Below are 23676 nucleotides of genomic sequence, written 5' to 3'. Positions count from 1 at the left end.
TATATATATACAATGGAGTATTACTCGGCAATCAAAAAGAATGAAATCTTGCCATTTGCAATGTCGTGGATGGAACTGGAGGGTATTATGCTAAGTGAAATTAGTCAGTCAGAGAAAGACAAAAACCATACGACTTCACTCATAAGAGGACTTTAAGAGACAAAACAGATGAACATAAGGGAAGGGAAACAAAAATAATATAAAAACAGGGAGGGGGACAAAACAGAAAAGACTCATAACTATGGAGAACAAACTGAGGATTACGAGAGGAGTTGTGGGAGGGAGGATGGGGTAAATGGGTAAGGGGCACTAAGGAATCTACTCCTGAAATCATTGTTGCACTATATGCTAACTAATTTGGATGTAAATTTAAAAAAATAAAAAATAAAACAAGTTTAAAAAAAAAGAAAGGCAGTTTCCTGGTAATATTGCTCTAACAACATTCAATAAGGTTGGCAGCACCTCCCAGGGACCAAGTCAGATGTTCAGAGATTTTTAAAGGAATCTCCACCATGTACTTGGAATTTAAAAACCATCTTCTTCAGTTTCCTTAGGTTCTAATTAATCCCTTCCTATCAGAGAGGAACCATAAGTGAAGGACTGGTTATCAGAGCAAAGGGATTCAGAGCAAAGGGGCAGAGGCTCCCATTAAGGCCATGTGTGTTATCATGATGCTTTATCAATTTCTTCTGCAAGCATGCATGAATTGCTGTGGTTTCTCTCTTCTAAAAGCCAAGCAAAGATATCTGGCCTCAGTGGAACCCCATCCATGAGGAAGTACATTTATGAGGGCAGGAACAAATATCAAAGCCAAATTGTATCTCAGTCATCATATATTCAATTAATGCCCACAATGGCCTCTCTATAAGATAGTTTATTATTTTTTTTTATTTTTTTTTTCGAGAGAGACAGAATATGAGTATGGGAGGGACTTAGAGAGAGGGAGACACAAAATCTGAAGCAGGCTCCAGACTCTAAGCTGTCAGCAAAGAGCCCAATGCGGGGCTCGAACTCATGAACTGTGAGATCATGACCTGAGCCAGTCGGACACTTAAATGACTGAGCCACCTAGGTGACCCACGATAGTTTATTTTGGTAACCCAAGTATGGTTATGGATCCTGAGGAACAGAGAAAAATAGTTACAGAATTTGCCCAAAATGCATGCTGAGAAAAACAAATGGAAAGTCAAAGAGGGAAATGTAAGATTAACTTGATAAAAGCAAGAGATTTGTGTAATTCAAAGCATACTGAAAACTGTCTACCAAGACAGCAATGGAAGGAAACATTGAAATGTGTGAGGATTTTTGGCTGCTCAAGTGCTTTTCATAGAAACTGTCCATGAAAAATATTTTAGAGCATTAAATCACAGGTGTTCTCTGTGGTAACAAGAGAGAAAATACAACATAGCCCAGGAATCTCTAGGTCAGAACAGATAGTTTTAAATCTTCTCTACCATTTGTTATCATTGTGATCTTAAGTCCCTTCATGTATCGGCGGCTTCCCCTCCTCACTTATCAGTTAATAAGCATTGGTTATCACCAGAACCCATGTCATGAGGACAGGAATTATGTTATGTACCCACACTGGTGGCACTATTCTAAGGCACAGCTTAAGAACCTGCATAAGAGACTGTAACAAATGCTTACATTTGATGTTCTCTCACGAAAGCTACAAACTCAGGATCATTGGCATACAGTTCCAAAATTCTCATTCTTTCTTGAATTTCCTTAGAAAAGAAAAAAACACCATTAGAAAAACCCCAGCAGCTTTTTTTGAAGGAGTTCTCATTTTTTATAAGGAAGTGTGGCTTTCTGGGCTACCCAGGGGAGAGCTATAGGACAGAATGGCCTTTTCAGAGAAATGAGGGTTTGGTTACTGCATGAACCACTCTGGATAACTCAGACATATATTCCTAAGGAAAGGAGGGAGGAAAGAGAGAGCATTTGCTAATAATGGAAAAAGAAAGCACTGGAGGGGGAAATTAGGTATAGCTCAGAATTGCATATCCCCTGCATACCACATCGACTGGAAGATATCATGAGGTAAAAAACTGACCAGGAAATATTTTTCACTCTTTCTTAAGGTCCATGTACTTTCATGTGTATGCATACACACACACACACACACACACACACACACACACACACACACACACACGCACAGCAGCAGCAGCAGCAGCAGCAGCAGCAGCAGCAGCAGCAGCAACAGAAAAGCAAAGTTACCTACCTCTTTGGAAAGCTCACTGTTCTCATACATTTGCCTGATTTCTTCCCTGCTCAGACCACCAATCATCTCTCCACTTGCAGAGCTGTAGAAGGGGTTGTGAGGATAGGGCCCCTCATACTGCTCAGGTCCAGCCACATGGCTTTCATATGCAGGGTACTTCACAGCATTTTCAATTGATGAGAGGCTGTCAGGCTGCCTGCTGGAGCAAAAAACAAAAGTATGGTTGATTGAGGTTTTTCAGATGCTCAACTACTTCAAAGACTATTTACCTGAAGCACGATTTCTATTGGGCAAGAAAAAGAGGTGAGCTGGATACAGATGTGGGGAGGTAACTATGAAAAATATTCAGATCAATCTCAAATATTATTTATCAGGTGGTATCATTATCATTTCCCGAACTACATGGCAAGTGCCCTATGGAATGACTGTTTCATGTCTTATTTGTCTTTATTTGCCCCAAAATGCTTGTCAATAAATGTTGATGGGGAAATATGTCCTTCACCGTACAGTATTTCATTAAATGAATACAGTTCCATCATTCCCAGAGTATGCAAGTCAAAATCAGTATGCAACCTGAGTTGCATCAGTAAACAGAGAATTTGATAGAAAAGTAAATACAGGGAGGCCTCAATGAAATTCCATTCAGATCTACAAATATTTACTGAGCATCAATTATGTGCCTAGGATTGTTCTAGATGCTGATGACACAAAGAGTTTGTTGGAACCCTGTCCTGAATACACTCTAAAGCAAAATCAGAATTAATAAAAAAAAAAATGTAACAATGATGGAAGTATGTCCTGGGTGCTATAGGAACCTAGGAGAGGTGTCTCCCTAGCCATGCCAGAGAATGAGGACAGGTAACCTGAACCTGAAGCAGCAGATCTTACAGACTCGAGTAGCACAGAAGCAAAGTACAACCAAGGATCACGATCACATAACAACTAAAAGGTCTTTGAATCTCTATCCTACTAGGAAGAGCAGGTTTCATTTCCCCCATTAATGAAGCTACTAAACAGAGAAACAGATTTTAGTTCTTGTCAGATTCTTACCCAGATTTACAATCTAGCTAATTACCACTGATAAGAGCCAAAAGGGAACAAACTAACAGATCTGGTCTTCACACAGGGGTCTCACCTCAGTTCCATCACCCTTCTAATTCCTCCCCAATGGCAAAACAGGCCTTCTGGCCACATTCAACAATGACATTCCTTCAGTGTGTCTTGAGATTCATGAATGGCTTCCTGACTTTGCTCATGCTCATTCAATTAACCACCACCACCCCCCACCTCCCCCCCCAGGAAACATCTACCCTCCTGTCCAGCTAAATATCATAACCATCATTAAAACTTCTAAGACACTCTCCCAGGCCAAATGAATTAATCCCTCATCTAGGCCCCTTAGCATCTTATTCATACTCTTGTTTACATTTGTTTCCAATCTGACATCCTTTGAGGATAGGGACCATGTTTTTATTCAACTTTATAGCTTCCTCTCCTCCAACCAGATCCATATATCCAATAGAGCATTTAGTAAGTACAAAATAAATGAATAAAAGGAGTATTTTATTCCATTAGAGAGCAATTTTCTTTATATACCTGCTGAGCCTCTCTCTCTCTCTCCTAACATGACGAGTCTGAAGAGTCCTGACGAGGAAGAAGACAACAGCAGACGAAACGAGGACAAGTCCAACCACAGAGGCAATGGTGATGCCTATTACCAGGGGCTCAGACACAAACTCCTCACAGTGTTCACCTCGGTACCACCAGTTCTCACCCACCCGGCATCTGTGATGAGAAGAGACAAAGTCCAAAAACAGAACCACTGTGCTGAAAACAACAATGGCAGAACCTTTGGCAGGACCGGGGAAAGGTAGTGAAATAAATACTGACCACGTGAAGCTTCAGTAAAGGAGTGAACATAACAGGTTAAGTGATCATACAATTTAAAGTTGTGATTAATGGCTGGTGCAGACCTGGCAGGTCTTCCATGACAATTTGTAAATGACTGAATAAAAGACTGACTAGACCGAAAGAAAGTACTCTATTTAACTTTCTTATTTATACTTAACAAAACACAGGCCCACGAAGGAAAGTGACTGTGAGATCACACAATTAGTCAGCAACAAATCTGGGTCTAGACTCCAGTCTCCGAACTCCTCATCTCCTTTCACCACACTGCAGAGATTCCCCCAACCCTGAGGCCCCAGGCTTGGGCAAAAGTGTCAATTCCCAGAGTAGCAAGAAAATGACTGCTTTTCAAAATAACATTAATTTCTCTGGAAATCAGCAAACTATTTTTCCTTGGAGTTTTCTAGTTCAACTTTATACTTTTTCATTCAAAAGAGTCTGATCATCCCCACCTATGTCCTCCGTGTCTGGCATCTATACCAACATTCGCCCATTTTGACGTTCACAAACCATCTTCTTATTCATGTTTCTCCCATTTATTCTAAGCGTTTTCTCCATTTACATCCATGTGCCTAGTTGTTGTGTAGTTCAGAGGTTGACTAGTTCTGTTTTGTTTAAGGGAAATGAGTACAGGAGAATGGTGAGGCTACCTGAATCTGCTCATCTGTCTGTGGACTTTCTCAGGCTCTGCCTTTTAAAAAAATGGATCTTAGGAACTTTATTTTTGAATACTCAGTAGGACCAAGAGCAGCTCAAAGCCTTTAACAACACATCCAAGAGGACCACAAAAACTTCACAGTATAAAGTATTAATCTTATGCCTAACAACACAGCAAACACCAACTACTGCAAGGACTCTCCAAGTAAGACATATTTAAATAATGTTTTTCTTATAGCTTCCTAAAAGTATAAAGTAAAATAACCAATTGAACTGGGTATAATTCAGGCCTATTAACTGACCCAGTCTTCACATGAGAACTAGATGGCATCCATCTATTGCCTAGATATAACTTTTATAATAAATATTGCTATGATTATCCTAAAGTCATAGGTGTACACAATGACTACAGAGGAAGTTATCTATAACCTTGGGAAGCCAAAATCTCTACGCAACATACCTACAAATGGCCCCATGTCCAGGCATAATGTCACACTTTCCATCATTCAAGCAGAAGTCAGGCTGTAGGTCACAGAGACTCTGACAGGGCAGTTCTTCCACACTCAGGTACCCAGGGTGGCATCTGCACTCTGCTTCTCCACTCCAGGGGTTGACGAAACACTCAGAAAATTCATTGCATGCCTGAAACTTGCAAGGGTTGGCTTGATCACCTAAAATATCAAACAAACCAGAGAATTATACAAGAAAAGGCAAAATACAGGGGCTGGGATACATGAAGCCCCTCCAGTAACACTCTCCCACTGCAAAGTACCAGAGGGCAACCCCATTCCTGAACCATTAAAGTATACCATCACCACCAATACCACAAAAAATTCTCACCCATCCTTGGATTGATGAACTTTTATCAAATTTTCTGAAACCCAGAACTAAACGATAAAACCCAATGACCTGTTTTTTTTTTACATGTTTTATCAAAGAAGCATGTGGAAGCCTTAAAACACATGCCATGTAATTGTCAATCTAAATTCAACATAGTTTTCATATATCATTCATTTGCACCAACCCTAACCTACTATAGTAGTTACAGTACTACCTGTGTTCTGTATACAATGCTAAATGCCAGTTCTCCACACTGAGAACATGGGATGAGGAAACAGAGCCCAGAGAAGAACTGATAGGAGCCTCAGGGGTGGATATAACCCAATAAGAGTAGCTAAGAACATCTGAAATTTTCTGAAGCCAATGTGAGAAAAATAAATCAGCCCTATACCACCTGAGGCTATTCCCAATAATATTTTGACTTCAGTAATTATTTTTCTTTATTAGATGAGAAAAAATAAAAATTTTAAATAATTATGACAATAACAAGTCAAAAGTGATACAAGGCAATGACCATGATGGGTCTTCTATCCTACCGAAGAACATCCCGCTATATGTCTTCACTGATAAACAGCAATCTGTGAGTGGCAAATGGTGACACAGATACCAAAGACAGATGAAATAGGTGGAAATGATCCATAGACTCATCTAGATGAAAAATCCTGAAGTTAAGCCAAAAGGCTAAGGGGAGCTAAAAAAAATAAAGAGCATAGTCTCTGTTTCCAGAGAAACTAATATGGTTTTGAGAATCAATGATTTCCTTGCTGCTCTGGAGATTAAAGATACCATGCACAAATCTGTGGTCTTGGACTTTGGATCTCTGCAGCTTATTTTCCTTTATCCTATGAAGGAATGCGGAGATGAACGCAGTTGAATAGTATAGCCCCCAAAATTCATGTCCACTCAAAACCTCAGAATATGACCTTATTTGGAAACAGGTTCTTTGCAGATGTGATCAAGTTAAGATGAAGTCATATTTGATTAGGGTGGACCCTAACCCAATAACTGATGTCCTTAAAAGAAAAGGGAAATTTGAACACAGAGACACAAACACACAGAAAAGAAGGCCATATAAAGATGGAGACAGAGACTGGAGTGATGCATCCATAAGTCAAATTCATCAAGGATTGTCGACAAACACCAGAAGCTTAGAAGGAGGCAAGGAAGGAATTTTTCTTAGAGCTTTCAGAGGAAATGTAGCCCTACCAAACACCTTGATTTTGGATTTCTAGCTTCTAGAACTATGAGAGAATAAAGTGCTATGTTGTTACAAACCCATCAGTTTGTGGTTCTTTGTTATAGCAGCCCTAGGACATTAATATAGGAGACACTAATAAGATGCTCTTATAACAAGGAGAGCATCCAAATGTGATGACAGATGGGCAGTTTCTATATGCAGGATTCATCTGTGTATTTCCTAAGTCTACACATCTTTACCCTAGTATTCATTTTGTCACTCTGTAATCAGAAAATAATCTAATCTTAGACTTGAAGAAAAGGAGTGTATATAGGGGGTGGGAAGGATGGTATTGTGTGGCTCCCTTTTGTTGATAAAAGTTCAAGAATTTCTGAAACATGACGTGAAAACAAGTAAGGCAAGAGACAAGTCAGCCTTGTCTCTAGTCCATCTTGGGATAAAATAGTGTTTTAATTGGAAGTCTTTTAACTAAAAATATGCATGCTATAAGAAAATACCTACTTAGAAATTTGGAAACTTCGTGGCCATTCTATGTAGGTATAGGTGAATGTTTTTGCAGGAGGGAGGGAAGGAAAATAGAGTATAAGAGGAAAAAAAAATCTTGCTCCCTTTTGCTTCCAGACTGAGAAAAACCAAGACTAATATATAATCATGTAAATAAAAAGCTGTAGTTTGGAGGTCTCTTTCTAGGTCTTTGTGCGGGTTGAAGGTGAGGATGCCCAGAATGCATGACCCTCTGTTTGGAAGAATCAAAGGTAGACTTAGAGCTCAGCTTAAGATAGGAGACAGGATCTAAATTGTAGAATGAATACATTCTGTTTTTTTCCCAATAGAATGCTAAGAGAAGGATTTATGGGTTCCGGAAAATAAGAGTGAAGGAAATATGAAGAGGGTCTGGAAAGATAGCAAGAGCAGCCAGAATAACATGGTAGCTGACTGGGTCCTGGAGAAAAAGTTGGCCAGTAAGAGATGCCTTTGAAAGATTTGCTGAGGAATTTAGGATGGTTAAGCCTAATAGTAATATGCTTAAGCCACCTGCAACACTACAATAAAGCCTCTTCCATCACCCTCATACCATCGGCAAATATCTGACAGAATCAACTACCTTGGGTTAGAGGTGTTCTGGGAAGTGAAAACTGGGACTGTGATCTGTGTTGGGTTAACATAAAGAACAACCACATGGGTCAAAGTAAATGTGAGACTGGAAACTCAGCTCAACTAACTCAGAGCTGGAGATAATTAAGAAATATTTAAATTCCCGGATAATTCCTAGAGATAGTGAGAGTGAGAAGGCCGTGAATGCAGGTTTTACACTGCACAAGGGAGAGGCTGATTCCAGCTCATTTGAATATTAAAGGAAAAGGTGACCCTATAAACCTAGATGACTTGCCATGCAGCTGACATGTGAGTTACACACAAAACTGAAGTGAACACACTTCTTTATTGTAATTCTGTCTATTTTTTATTTTTTCAATGTTTATTCATTTCTGAGAGAGACAGAGACAGAGCAGGGGAGGGGCAGAGAGAGACGGAGACACAGAATCCAAAGCAGACTCCAGGCTCTGAGCTGTCAGCACAGAATCTGATACAGGGTTCAAACCCATGAACTGTGAGTTCATGACCTGAGCCAAAGTCGGACACTTAACTGACTGAGCCACCCAGGCACTCCTATTATAATCTCTTTAAAAAGAAGTAGATGGACTCTTGCAAAAGTTGTATAAATCATAACTGTTTGTATTTTTGTGGGTAGTCAAATGTTTTTGCATGGTTTTTGTTTAATCCTTAGACTAGCCCCCATGAAATATATAGACCAGGTAATAATACTATCCCCATTTAACATGTAAGTACTAAGCCTCAGAGATAAAATAGCTCATCTGGAGTTACACAAATGACAAACAACAGAGCAGAGGCAAGAAACCAGGCCTTCCAAATTATAATTAATTTCTTCTTCCACTGCCCCACACTTTCCTCATTTTGAATGAATGATGTTCCTTCAAAAATTTCAAAGGGAAGAATGTTTGCTTTTCTCCCAGTTAAAGAATAGTGTTGACTCCCAAACCAGTTTGAGAGTAAAAGGCACTAGAGAAATACAAACCTAGGCATTTCACCTTACTCCTACTCAAAATCACTGTTCTCTCTATGGAAGGAAAAAGAGAACAAAGTTTGAGGATCCAACAGTATCCTCTGCATCCAAGTGTTCCAAATAAAAACAATGGTTTATTTCAGCCAGTCACAGTATTTTTGAGTACCTCTTACATGCAAGATACTGTGCTAGGTTTGGGCCAGAAAGTGATTAATAAATCAGACAAGTCTCTGTCCTTGTGGATAGCTCAACTGGAAAAATAGCCACAAAGCAACTATGTGCATAAATAACCATTATTACAAAAGTTATACACTCTATAGCAGGAAAGAATATTATATTACAGGAAAGACTAAAAGGAAAGACCCAATCCAGATTATGGATGAGTCAGTGAAAATCTTGAGGAAAAAACATTTGAACTGAGGCATAAAAGGTGAACAGAAATCAGCAGAGAGGGGAAAGAGTTTTAGGCAACAGGGACAGTAAGTATATGCAAAGTTTCTTGCAAGTTTCTTGAATCTGAAGAAGTAAAACAAGCTAATTTGAGTACAATATGGTGAGCAAAGAAGTTAGTTTCACTGGATGATACGGGAGAAAAAATAGGGACCAGAGCTCATGACTATTGAACCAGGCAGCCACTGAAGATTTCAAGTAGGGAAGTGAAATAATCTGATTGATGTTTTAGAAAGAGCACCCTGGCTGCGGTCTGTATAGGGGAGGGGAATAAGACAGGTAGTGGGGAAACTGGTTCAAACGAGAGGTGATAATGAAGTACACAGATTTAAGACATATTTAGAATTTTCAGAATTAATATAAGTTTGGGGGTGATGGAAACTGAGTTATCAGAATGACTTCCCGGGTTTCTGGCTCAAGTAGGTGAGTGAATATGGCTTTCATTTCTCAAGACAGTGAAGCTGACAGAAGGATTCAATTTACTTAAAAGATGCCTGCTTTGAATTCTGTGTCTCCCTCTCTTTCTGCCACTCCCCTGCTTGTGCACTCGCTCTCTCTCTCTCTCTCTCTCTCTCTCTCAAAAATAAATAAGCATTAATAAATGTGGAGAGTTACTGACATTTATATAAGATTTACAATAATGGAAATGGATAAAACAGCTTAGGAAAGTAATATAGAAGGAAAGAGAGTGCAAATCTTTTGGGTTTGGCAACTCAGAGATGAGTAGAGCAGATCCAGGGGATAAGTAAAAGAGAGCTAGACAGAGCAGGTAGAAAAGGCAATGGGGAAAAAAAGAAAAGCAAAGGGAATGGGAGGTAAGCAAGGTAATACATGTGAACGACCCTTTTTAAAAGAGAATGATATTGATGTCCTTTGAAGAGATCATTTAATAATTACCAAGATGTGGAGATTCTGCCTGATATAATACTCTTTTTCCTACAAGTATTGAATTTACCTTGATTCACTATAGAAGAAAATGCACACGAATAATAACCGGATTCCATTAAGAAACCACCATCAGCATTCAATACCATTACCTGATTCCACATCGAGGGAGTATTTATCAATAGCCAAGTTCATGGTCTGGTAGGCCGTGGTACAGAAGTCTTCCAGAATCATGTATACAGCATTGTTGACATTAGGAGGGACAGACTTGGCAAACTTCATTCGGCTGTTCACCACAATACTGCCATTTCTAAAGTTCAGGATTTCTAAATTCTGGAACCCTGTGAGATTTGACTGGAGGTAGGGAACCAGCTACAATACATGAAAAGTAGTCAGTTTGTTTACAAGGTTTTGCTATTTTGTTCAAAACATACCAATGCCCACCCAAAAAACAAGAATGAGCCCCTCCCCCACTTTTTGACATTATATTCTATTTCAATTCTATATTCAGTATTTCAATTATTTAAACTGTTCATCAATAAAAGTATAAATTGCCAATCACTTGAGAGTCAAGAGATTTTCACAGCAATATTTAAGAATCCATGAAACTCACAGACAGTTTTGGATAACAGAGAGTTTATTCTCTCCGTTTCACTAAAGAATCACAACAGTCAAGGCGTGACTGAGTGGCTTTGGCTCAGGTCATGATCTTGCAGTTCTCAAGTTCAAGCCCCATATCAGGCTCTCTGCTGTCTGCACAGAGACTGCTTCAGATCCTCTGTTCCCTTCTTTCTTTCTGCCTCTGCCCTGCTTGTGCTCTCTTACTACCCCCCCCCAAAAAATAAAAATAACACATTTAACAAAAACCAAGGTTCACAACAGTCAAGGTATTATTAGTACCTACAGAAAACTGGTCTCATAATAAAACGTGAAAAGAAATTATAAACTTGTTTCAGTTCCATGATTCATGGAATACAATCTTCAGTATCTAAGTTATTATATAATCTTCAGGCTATATTTGTGTTTCCCATTTCTTGTATCTATCTGTTGTATTGTTTTTCTACCAACCGTAGACTATGATGCTATTTACAAATCAATGTGCACAACAGACCAGACTTTCACTGGCTCAGATTTTATGTTTGGGAGAAAGAGGGTTAGTACATACACGATTATTCACTAATACCCATGTTGCATTTCTTGTGCTTACCAGTTCCAAAAATCTTTGCTCCAGTGCTCTATACTCCAAAGAGTTTTTATTAAATAGGTCTTCCGAAAACATCATGTTTGTCACTCGGAGGCTGAAGAAAACCACCAAAGCTCCTGCAGTCTGGGTATGACTCAAGTCACCTCCTTCTGTGGGTTGCACCACAATAGCCCTCTCTGTGGACTGAACATTTGTAGACATTTCCACATAACTACCAACCTTGCCATTTTCCTCAGGGATTACCTCAGGCTGATAGTAATCTGTGCCTATCCGGTCCAGTTCTAATGAAATATCCTGTACACCCATAATTACTTCATCCTCTAGCAGGGTGGAGCTTGTGGTTGGAGACAATTTGGTAGACTGTGTCATGGAAGATTTCAGCCAGAGCTTGTCAGTACTCTGCAGTGTAGTTGCCAATATGTCTCTGGACAATTTCCCCAGGGAAGAAGTTCTTGCCCAAACTACATCTGATTCTGGCAATATGGTCCCCAAAGGTTGCATATCTGGCTTCATTATTGAAACCTTGCTGTCAAACCATTCACGCTCGGATGACTCTATAGTTTGTTCCATATCCTTCTTTAGAAATGGTAGCTCTGGTTTACCAGTAGAAGCAGAGATTGCTGTCAATAGAAGAGGTGCTTTGGTAACTGAGTAATCATCAATGTCAGGTGCCTCTGATATTTGCTTGGAGAGAATTAGAGATGCAGATTCAGTTGTGGTCTCTGCAAAGATGGGCACAGTAGGTCCACCAATGAGCTCTTCCTCTGCAAAGTGTGTGGATCTATCATAATATCCATATTTTAAATGCTCAGTACTTTGCCCTGTGGAATCTTTGTCATCTATACCTAATTTCTCATCTATACCTTCAGTTGGCATAAGTGATTCCTGATCTTCAAGCCATGACTTAGACAGTGGTTCAGAACTCTTCTCTAATGAAGTCTCACTCCATGGCCAAGTAATCAGATCCACCTTTTGCCCAGATCCTGAACCTAAACCACTCTCAAATATAAACTCTTTTTCTATGGATGTGTCTGGCATCAAAGTGCTCACTTCTAATTGGCCTTTGACTTTGGAGGCCAAAGAGTCCAAGCCAAAAGGTATCATTGTTTCTTTAGCAAGATCCAAAGTGACAGAGGAGGCCAGATATGGTAAGGATGTCAAAGACACTTCAGAGTCTTCCACAGATGATATCGTTTCCTTTGGCACTGGATGAGTGAATGGACTTGAAGGCAATGAATGAACAGAAAGAATATCTTCTGGCCCTTCAACTTTGATTAATCCTAAAAATAAAGTTTTCCATTAATTAATCTACAGAATTGCCAAAATGTATTCCTAGTTCTCCTAATAAAGCAAGCTATTTGTTTTCTCATTAAGATGTACAGCGCTGATTTTTACTTTGATATATAAGCAAGTAAGAGGATCTCATGATTTTGTGATGTGGTACAATCACTCATGAATATACCCCCTTCCCTGAGGATAACAAGATCTCAGCTATTGAAATAATTCATCTTTAAAGATTTTAGTTTTTTACTCCATGAAAATAAAGAACCATATTGACAACAAAGACTGAATCTAGTGGAAACTAGACAGAAAATCCAGGAAATTTTGTCTTTGAATTCTGATTTCCTTATTATGTTTATTGCCCATGATCCTCCAGATTTACCCAATGTTTAAAATCCTGGACTCATTATTTATATCTTTAACTTCCTCTTTCACAAATATAGTCCATCCATAAGTCATATTGATTTTTGCTTTCTGCCACAACTAATTCATCTACTTGATTTTCATTTCCTAATCTCTGTATAGCTACCCTGGTTTACGTTCTCCCTTAGCTTGCATTCTCCCTAATGCAAGCTAAATTCTCTATATTGGGCCCCCACAATTAATACTACTAAAAGATACTAGAATAATTTTATTTGATGTTGTTTATCACTATAACACTTAACATCCAAGTTAATAAAGTAGTTCTTTAATAGTAATTTAATTCAATTATGTATTCTTTAATAGGATGTTCAAAACATCTATTAACTGATCCCCCACCCCCACCCCACCAAGTTCATTTCTTGTTATTTACCTATTTGGAATCTCCATTCCAACCAATTAAATCTGATTGTTTCCTCTCTCACACAGCTTTTCCAAGATATTTCCTCCTAATAGATGTTACCATGCTTCACTATTAGCCTTAGTGGCATTCTTTCTTCAAAACCTTTGTCATCTGATATAATAAAGTCAAAAAGTATGAAAAGTGATTAGAATAACTTACCATCTTCTAATATGTGAGATCCAGAAGTTCCTTCCTTAGAAACCACAGGCAAGCCAGTCTGAAGCACTGCTGGGGTGACAGAATGAAGAGTCAAGCTGCTAACGTCTAAAACCTCTGGGGAAGAACTGAGGCCCACCTTCGCGGGAAAGGCTAATTCGGGTGTAGACACTAAATCACCCAAAGGGCTTTCTGACCAGAGTTCCCTGCCATTGGTTGAGGGAGGACCAGAGCTGAAATCAAGTGGTGAAATACTGCTGGTGGTGGATTCATCTGCTGAGGGCCATTCAGCTTGAAGGGTATTATCCTGGGGGGAAAAAAAGGCTAAATCATATCATAGATAAAAGAAACACACAAAAATGATTTCAAATATCACCTATGTGTAACATTCCCAGATTTTCTAGGGACACATAGACAATGTAATATTGGTGGGGAGGGGGTGGGGACATGGGTTCTCCAATCAAACAGATCTCTAATCAAACCCCTATTCAACCACACACTATTTGAAAACTCTAGGGAAAAACCACGTACCTCTTGAAACTCATCATAAATTGGGGAGAGATGAGATACCATATTTAAAAGATTCCAAAGTGAATTTGTGAGAAAAAATATTTCTCTTACTTTAGATGGTCCCTTACTCTGTCTTATTAGCTTAAATACTCTATATACAAAATTACTATTCTCTGTAATTTGATGTCAAAAACCTAAGCACATTGCCTACAGCAGGAAAGAACAATTAGAAATATTATTCATTCTGAAATTTATTTAACTACTTAAGGTTTTTTGTTTTGATATGAAATGTCACCACATCAAAATGTGGTCTTGCTACCTTGAAAGAATATCAACATCTACGAAATGGCACCTCACTTAAAAAATACAATTTTCTCTTTCTAATGACTTTTTACTAGTGTAGTAATATAGTATTAATAACTTCTGAGATAGAAAAGTAGACAGAAACACAATCCTTGAACATGCTAATTATTTAATCATATAAAGATAAGTCTATGCAGAAAAGTTTAGATGTGATGCTAATGGGTAAAATGACCATAGCATTTCGTGGGAGTTTATGTAATTCAATCTATGCTTACTTCTAAAAAACAAAAAATAAGAAGTGCTATATGTATAGAAGAAATTCATGAAATATTTGCTGGGCAAAAACTGAAAAAGGAAAATAGAAAAGAACAATCATTCTCTACCCTAAATAACATTAAAATCACATGAAACCGTTTTAAAAACACCAGGGCACCTGGGTGACTCAGTTTGTTAAATGTCTGACTTGATTTCAACTCAGGTTATGATCTCAGAGTTCCTGAGATTAATCCCACATGGGGCTCTGGGCTAACAGTGCAGAGCCTGCTTGGGTTCTCTCTCTCTCTCTCTCTCTCTCTCTCTCTCTCTCTCTCTCTCTCTCTTTCTTCTTCTTCTTCTTCTTCTTCTTCTTCTTCTTCTTCTTCTTCTTCTTCTTCTTCTCCTCCTCCTCCTCCTCCTCCTCCTCCTCCTCCTCCTCCTCCTCCTCTCTCTGTCTCCCTCCCTCTCTCACTCTCTCTCTCTCAATTAAAAAACAAAAAACAAAAAAATGCACCAATGTCCAGGCCTCACACCCTAGAGATACCAACTTAATTGGTTGAGGATAGGACCTAGACATGGTACTTTTAAGAGCTCCCCAGTAGAAGATACAGGCTGACCATATTCTGGCTACAGTATTACAGGCTGAATTTCTAAAATACTTCTTTCATTGTTGAATTGTTATATTTCTCGTGAGATAGATCCCTTAAGAAACCTCCTGGTGTTGGGTTCAAGATGTCAGCATCAGAAGATACTGAACATACCTTCACCTATATACACAACAAATATATAGCTACATATGGAAAATTTTCCTCTGAAAAAGTCCTGAAAACTAGGTGGACAGCATCTCCACAATAAAAGATAAAAGGGCCACACTGAGTTGGATAGGAGAGGCAGAGATATGCTTTCACCAAAACCCACCCAAAGACTTGCAATCCACAATCAGAATGAAATCTCACCAACATGGAACTTTTCCCTGAGGAGCAAGGAGTTTGTGCTCCATATCAGACACCTCAACCCTTCAGTCCTGCACCCCTGAGACCAGCCCTCCAAACATAAAACCAACAGGGACCATGTCCAGAACTATAGGGAATGGAGAACCTGCCCTTAAAGGACTCACTCACAGACTTACTTGCCCCAGAACCCAGAGCAAAAGCAGCAATATCTGTTTGCTTGTTTGTTTGTTTGTTTGTTTGTTTCAAAGAGAGTTTTTCATCTCTTTTTAACTGAAGTAGAGTTGATACACAATGTTATATCCGTTTTAGGTGTACAACATAGTGATTCTACAACTCTATACATTATGCTATGTTCACCACAAGTATAGCTACCATCTATCACCACAGAATGCTATTATAATATCATTGACTATAATCCCTATGCTGTACCTTTCATCCCCATGACTCATTCACTCCATAACTGGAAACCTGTACCTCCTACTCCCCTTCTCTCTGATAACCACCCATAACCCCACCACCCTCTCCTCTGATAATCATCAGCTTGTTCTCTGTGTTTATGGATCTATTTCTGCTTTTTTTGTTTATTTGTTCATTTGCATGTGTATGTGTATGTGTTTGTTTTGTTTTTTTTAGATTCCACATAAAGTGAAATTATATGGTTATTTGCCTTTCTCTGTCTGACTTACTTCACTTAGCATACTACCCACTAGGTCCATCCATGTTGTTGAAAATGGCGAGATCTCATTCTTTTTATGGCAGAATAATATTCCACTGCATGTATATATATATATATATATATATGTATATATATATATATATATATATATATATATACATGTATGTATACACACACACCACATCTTCTTTATTCATCTATCAATGGCCTACTTAGGTTGCTCCCATATCTTAAACATAGGAGCACATGTATCTTTTTTAATTAGTGTTTTCATTTTCTTTGAGTAAATAACCAGTAGTGGAATTACTAGATCTTATGGTATTAAAAGAAGTTTGAAAAGCACCTAAACCATATGTAAAGGAGACACACTAATCTTAAAGTAACTGCCAAAAAGAAGGGACCTGTTAGAGCTTTCTCTAAGGACAGAAGCACCGTAGGTGCCATTTTTGCAATCTTACTCTACCTTACTAATGCCAGTGCTGGTGAGTGCCATTTTGGCAACTCCCTCCACACTGCCAGCACATGTGGGGCTCCCATCCCATACCACAGGAACATCACAGCCAGGCAGGCAAACACCACCCCACACCCCGTGCCACAGCTGAGCCATAGCCAGCCAGGCAAGTGCTACATCTTCCCCCATGCCCCCAATACAGCCACTGAGGAGAGCACCATGACCCGACCCCTGCCAAAAATATGTCACCGACAGCCTGGGAAAGAACTCTAGCCACCCACTCCCCACACTACAGCCCAGCACATGCACACAGAGGGGATATCCATGGAGCACCTGGCTCTGGTGGCCAGAGGGGACTGTGCTTCTGGCCCCCATGGATAAAATCACTACTTAAGACCACTCCTACAAGACTCAGGGAGGTAGCTGTTTCATCTAATACACAGAAAACAAACACAAAGAATCAGACAAAATGAGGGGACAGAGGAATATGTTCCAAGTGAAAGAACAAGAGAAAACATCAGAAAAAGACCTTAATGAAATAGGGATAAGTAATCTACTTAATAAAGAACTCAAAATAATGTTCATAAAGGTGCTTACCAAACTTGGAAGTATAAGGGATGTGCACAGCAAGCACTTCAACAAAGAGAAAATATAAGAAAGTACCAAACATAAATCACAGAACTGAAGGATACAATAACTGCACTAAAAAGTACATTAGAGGGTTTCAACAGCAGACTGGAAGAAGCAGAAAAACACAGATCAACAAGCTAGAAAACAAAGCAATGAAACTCACCCAGACAGAACAGCAGAAAGAAAAAATAATTTTAACAAGTGACAATGCCTTAAGGGGCTTATGGGACAACATCAAATGGAATAATAAACACATTATAGAGGTCTCAGAAAGAGAAGAGAGAGAAAAAGAGGCAGAAAACTTATCTAAATAAATAATGGCTGAAAAATTCCCTAATCTGGGAAGGAAACAGACATCCAAGTCCAGGAAGCACAGAGAGTTCCAAAAAAGATGAATCCAAAGCAATCTATACCAAGACACACTATAATTAAAATGTCAAAAGGTAAAGACAAAAGAGATACTCCCTAAATGCAGCACAAGGAAAAAAAAAAACTTATGTGCAAGGGAAATCCCATAAGGCTGTCAGCAGATTTTTCAGCAGCAACACTGCAAGCCAGAAAGTAGTGGCATGAAATTTTCAAAGTACTGAAAGGAAAGAATACCCAACTACAGTGAGATTATCATTCAGAAATAGGTAAAGAGAGAGTTTTTCAGATAAGCAAAAGCTAAGGCAGTTCATCACCACTAAACAGGCCTTACAAGAAATATTAAACAGACTTCTTTCAGTTGAAAAGCAATGGAACTGATTAATGACAAGAAAACATGCAAAAGTAAAAGTCTCATAGGAAAAGTTAAACATATTATAAAAGTAATGGGTTAATCAATTATAAAGCTAGCATAAAGGTCAAAAGACAAATGTAGTAAAATTAACTAAAACTGCAATAATCAGTTAAGGGACACATGACATAAAAAGATGTAAAATATGACATCAAAAACATAAAACAGGGGCGCCTGGGTGGCTCAGTTGGTTAAGCATCTGACTCTCGATTTCAGCTCAGGTCATAATCTCATGGTTGTGAGATCAAGCCTGAGTCAGGCTCAGATTCTCTCTCTCCCTTTCTCTTTTCCTTCCCTAGTCAGGTTTGCTCTTATTCAAAATAAATAAACATTAAAAAAAAACATGGGGGGAGGTTAAAAATGTAGAGTGTTGAAATGTATTCAAATTTAAGTTGCTATCAAATTAAAATGGACTGTTATATATATAAGATATGTGAATCTCATGGTAATCACAAAGCAAAAACTTGTAGTAAATACACAAAAGAAAATTAGAAAGGAATCTAAATGCAATAATAAGGAAGGTTATCAAACCACAAGTGAAGAGAGAAAAAGAAGAAAGGGACAGAATAAACTACAAAAAAAGGCAGAAAACAAGTTAACAAAGTAGCAATAAGTAGATACCTATCAATAATTACATATAAATGGACTAGATCTTCTAATCAAAAGACAAAGAGTGGCTGAATGAATTAATACACATGGCTCATCTATATGCTGCCTACAAAAGATTCATTTCAGAAGTAAGGACATGCAACGGCTGAAACTGAAGGGATAGAAAAAGATATCCCATGCAAATGAAAACAAAAAGAAAGCTGGTACAGGTATACTCATCACTCATAATGATAAAGGGGTCAATCCAACCAGGATTATTATAAACGTTATTTATAACATTTATAAATACATATGCACCGAACATAGGAGGACCAAAATACATAAAGCAAATATTAACATGCCTAAAGGGAAAAATTGACAGAAATACAAAAATAGGTAGAGACTTTAATACCTCACTTACCAATGGATAGATCATCCAGACATAAAATCAACAGTGAAACACTGGATTTAAATGACACATTACACCATATAGACTTAAAATATATACCTATGGAATATTCCATCCAAAAGCAGCAGAATACACATTCTTCTCATGCACCTGGAATGTTTTCCAGGACAGATCACATGTTGGGCCATGAAACAACTCAATAAATTCAAGAAGATTGAAATCATATAAAACATCTTTTCTGACCACAATGGTGTGAAAATAGATATCAATTACAGAAAGAAAATGGTAAAAAACAAAGAGATTAAACAACATGCTTCTGAATAGCCAAAGGATCATCAAAGAAATAAAATAAATAAAAGGAGAAATGAAAAAATACCTACAGACAAATGAAAACAAAAATACATTACACAAAAATCTCTGGGGTGCAGCAAAAGTGGTTGTAAGAGACAAGTTCATAGCAAGAGATCTACCTCAAAAAGCAAGAAAAACCTCAAATAAACAAATTTCCTTTATACCTAAAGGAAACAGAAAAAGAAAAACAACAACAAAAGTCAGTAGAAGGAAGGAAATAAAAATCAGAGTGGAAATTAATGAAATGAAGACTAAAAAGACAAAAAAAAAGATCAATGAAACAAGAACTGTTTAGCTAGATTCACCTTTAGCTAGATTCACCAAGTGAAATCTAGCTAGAAAGTGAAAAAAGTGAAAAACCTTTAGCTAGATTCACCAAGGAAAAAAATAGAGAACTCAAATACATAAAACCAGAAATAAAAGAGAAGTTACAAATGATACCACAGAAATATGAAGGATCCTAAGAAACTACTATGGACAGTTGTATGCCAACAATTAGACAACCTACAAGATATGGAGACATTCTAACAACATAGAATCTACCAAGATTAAATCGAGAAGAAACAGAGAATATGAATAAACCATTACTAGTTAGGAGATTGAATAAAAAACTTCCCAACAAAAATCCAGGACCAGATTGTCTCACTGATAAATTTTACTAAACATGCAAAACAAAAACAAGATTTGATACCTATCCTTTTCAAGTTCTTCCAAAAATCTGAAAAGGAAGGAATGCTTCCACACTCATTTAATGAGATTAGCATTACCATGATACCAAAACCAGACAAGGTCACTACAAAAAAAGAAAATCACAGGTCAATATTCCTAATGAACATAGATGCAAAAATCTTCAAAAAATATTAGCAAACCAAATTCAACAATACATTAAAAAGATCATATACCATAATCAAGTAGGCTTTATTACAGAGATGCAAGAATGGTTCAACATCTGTAAATCAATCAATGTGATACAACACATTAACAAAATGAAAGATAAAAATTATGTGATCATCTCAATAGATGCAGGAAAAGCTTTTGACAAAATTCAGCATTCATTTATGATAAAAAATCTCAACAAAATGGATATAGATGGCACACACCTCAACATAATAAAAGCCATATATTAAAACCCCATAGCTAATGTCATACTCAACAATGAATAGCTTAAAGCACTTCCTATAAGATCAGGAACAAGACAAGGATGCCCACTCTTGCCACTTTTATTCAACATTGCATTGAAAATACAACTTGACAAGAAAAAGAAATAAAGGACAACCAAAATGGAAATTAAAAAAGTAAATTGTCACCATTTGCAGATGGACATGATACTACATATAAAAACCCCAAAAGAATCCACACAAAAAAATGTTAGAGCTAATAAATGAGCTCAGTAAAGTTGCAGGATACAAAATTAATATACAAAAATCTGTTGCATTTTTATACACTAATAAACTATCAGAAAAAATCATGAAAATAATCTTAAAATAAAGAAAATAATCATTTACAATTGTACCAAAAGAATAACATACCCAGGAATAAATTTACTGAAGGAGGTGAAAGACCTGTACACTGAAAACTATAAGACATTGATGAAGAGACTAAAGACACAATAAATGGAAAGACATTCCATGCTCCTAGATTGGAAGAATTAATATTAAAATGTCCAAATGACCCAAAGTAATCTACACAGATTCAATGTAATCCATATCAAAATTTCAATGGTATTTTTCACAAAACTAGAAAAACCAATTCTAAAATTTGTACGGAACCACAAAAGACCCCCAAATAGGCAAAGTAATCTTGAGAAAGAACAAAGTCAGAGGTATCACACTCTCTGAGTTCACTATACTACGAAGCTATAATAATCAAAACAGTATAGTATTGGCATAAAAACAGACACATACATCAATGGAAAAGAAGAGAGAGCCCAGAAATAAACTCATGCACATATGGTCAATGATTTATGACACAGGAAGCAAGAATATACAATGAGGAAAGTACTGTTTCTTCGATAAATGGTGCTGGGAAAATGGGACAGCCACACACACACACACACACACACACACACACACACACACACACAAAATGAAACTGGACCACTAATACCGTATATAGAAATTAACTCAAAATGATTAAAGACTTAAATGTAAGACCTGAAACCATAAAAGTCCTAGAAGAAAACATAGGCAGTAAGCTCCTTGACATTGATCTTAGCAATAAGTTTTGGATCTGGCTCCAAAGGCAGGGGCAACAAAAATAAATAAATGAGATTATATCAAACTGAAAAGCTTCTGTACAGTGAATAAACCATCAACAAAATGAAAAGGCAATCTACTGAATGGGAAAAGATGTTTGCAAATCATATATTCAATAATGGGTTAATATCCAAAATATATAAAGTCCTCATACAATTCAGTAACAAAATTTACAATTTGATTTTAAAAATGGACAGAGATCACTCTTTCCCATCTTGCAAGATGGCAGGTGAAAAAGCTGAGAAGCCAGATACTAAGTAGAAGAAACGTGAAGCCAAGAAGGCTGATGCTGGTGGCAGGTTAAGAAGGGTAATCTCAATGCTAAAACTCCAAAGAAGGGGAAGCCCCTCTGAAGGTGAAACCCTGTCCTCATCAGAGCAAGTGGCAGATATTCCTGATTAGCTATGTACTCCAGAAAGGCCATGTATAAGAGGAAGTATTTAGCAGCTAAATCCAGGTTGAAAAGAAAAAGAAGAAGTTTCTTGCTATTGTCACAAAACCAGTTGGTGGTGACAAGAATTGTGGTACCTGAGTGGTTAAACTTCACAAAATGCCTAGGGATTACCCTACTGAAGATATGCCTCAAAAGCTATTGAGCCACAGCAAAACAAAACAAAACAAAACAAAACAAAACAAAACAAAACCTTTCAGTCAGCATGTGAGAAAACTATGAGCTACCATCACTCCTGGGACCATTTGTTCATCCTTACTGGGTACCACAGAGGCAAGAGGGTGATTTTCCAGAAGCAACTGAGCAGTGGCTTAGTACTTGTGACTGGACTTCTGGCCCTCAATCAAGGTCCTCTGTGTAGAACACATCAGAAATTTGTCATTGCCACCTCCACAAAAATTGATATCAGCAGTGTGCAAATCCTAAAACATCTCACTGATGCTTACTTCAAGAAAAAAAAAAAAAAGGTGTGTAAACCCAGACACCAGGAAGGTGAGATCTTAAACATGGAGAAAGAGAAGTATGAGATGACAGAACAACACAAGGTTGATCAGAAAGCTGTAGACTCACAAATTCTGCCAAAAATCAAAGCTGTTCCTCAGCTTCAGGGCTACCTCTGCTCTGTGTTTTCTCTCACAAACAGAGTTTGTCCTCACAAATTGGTGTTTTAAATTTCTTACAAAGAACCTAATTAAATAACTGATCCATTTTTCTAATGGACAGAGATCTAAATAGACATTTTTTCAAAGAAGACAGACAAATGGCCAACAAACACATGAAATCATGCTCAATATTACTATCAAGGAACTGCAAATCAAAACCACAATGAGATATCACCTCACACCTGTAAGAATGGCTAAAATCAAAAGGACAAAAAACAACAAGTGTTTGCGAGGATGTAGAGAAAAGGGAACATGTGCATATTGGTGGGAATGTAAACTGGTACAGCCATCGTGGAAAATAGTATAGAGTTTCCTCAAGAAATTAAAACTAGACCTACCACATGATCTAGCATTCTACTTCTGGGTATCTAACCAAAGAAAACAAAAACACTAACTCAAAAAGATATATGCACCCCTAAGTTTACTTCAGCATTATTTACAAAAGCCAAGATATAGAAACAACCTACAAGCCAAGATATGTCCATCAATCAATGAATGGATAAAGATGTGGTGTGTATATACAATGGAATACTACTCAGTCATAAAAAAGAATGAGGTCTTGCCATTTGTGACAACATGGATGGACCTTGAGGCTATCATGCTAAGTGAAATGAGTCAGACAGAGAAAGACAAATACTGCATGATTTCACTTATAAATAGAATCTAAAACACAAAATAGCAAACAACCAAGA

The 23676-nt window shown here is 37.7% G+C and overlaps 1 protein-coding gene and 1 pseudogene across 5 annotated transcripts in view; one reads left to right on the top strand and one right to left on the bottom strand.

Annotated features, from left to right (window-relative positions):
• The window catches only part of IMPG2 (interphotoreceptor matrix proteoglycan 2), an 85416-nt gene that overhangs the window by 5134 nt on the left and 56606 nt on the right, over window positions 1–23676 (bottom strand). For 4 of the 5 annotated variants that reach the window (XM_086675557.1, XM_025913513.2, XM_086675560.1 and 1 more), the window contains 7 exons: window positions 13716–14019; window positions 11456–12732; window positions 10401–10620; window positions 5253–5463; window positions 3824–4012; window positions 2228–2426; window positions 1648–1727 (listed from right to left, as the gene is read on the bottom strand). In XM_086675557.1, coding sequence (XP_086531683.1) covers window positions 1648–1727; window positions 2228–2426; window positions 3824–4012; window positions 5253–5463; window positions 10401–10620; window positions 11456–12732; window positions 13716–14019 — 2480 coding nt within the window. The remainder of the gene's footprint in view (window positions 1–1647; window positions 1728–2227; window positions 2427–3823; window positions 4013–5252; window positions 5464–10400; window positions 10621–11455; window positions 12733–13715; window positions 14020–23676) is intronic. The other variant, XM_086675558.1, reaches the window with a different exon arrangement.
• On the top strand, window positions 22094–23016 carry LOC112849637 (large ribosomal subunit protein eL6 pseudogene; annotated as a pseudogene).

This window comes from Puma concolor, chromosome C2, assembly GCF_028749965.1.
Source record: "Puma concolor isolate L17-30 chromosome C2, mPumCon1.1.hap2, whole genome shotgun sequence".
In the NCBI taxonomy this organism is placed as follows: Eukaryota; Metazoa; Chordata; class Mammalia; order Carnivora; family Felidae; genus Puma; species Puma concolor.
The sequence above is the reverse complement of the archived record's forward strand: the minus strand, read 5'-3'. Positions and strand labels throughout refer to the sequence as shown.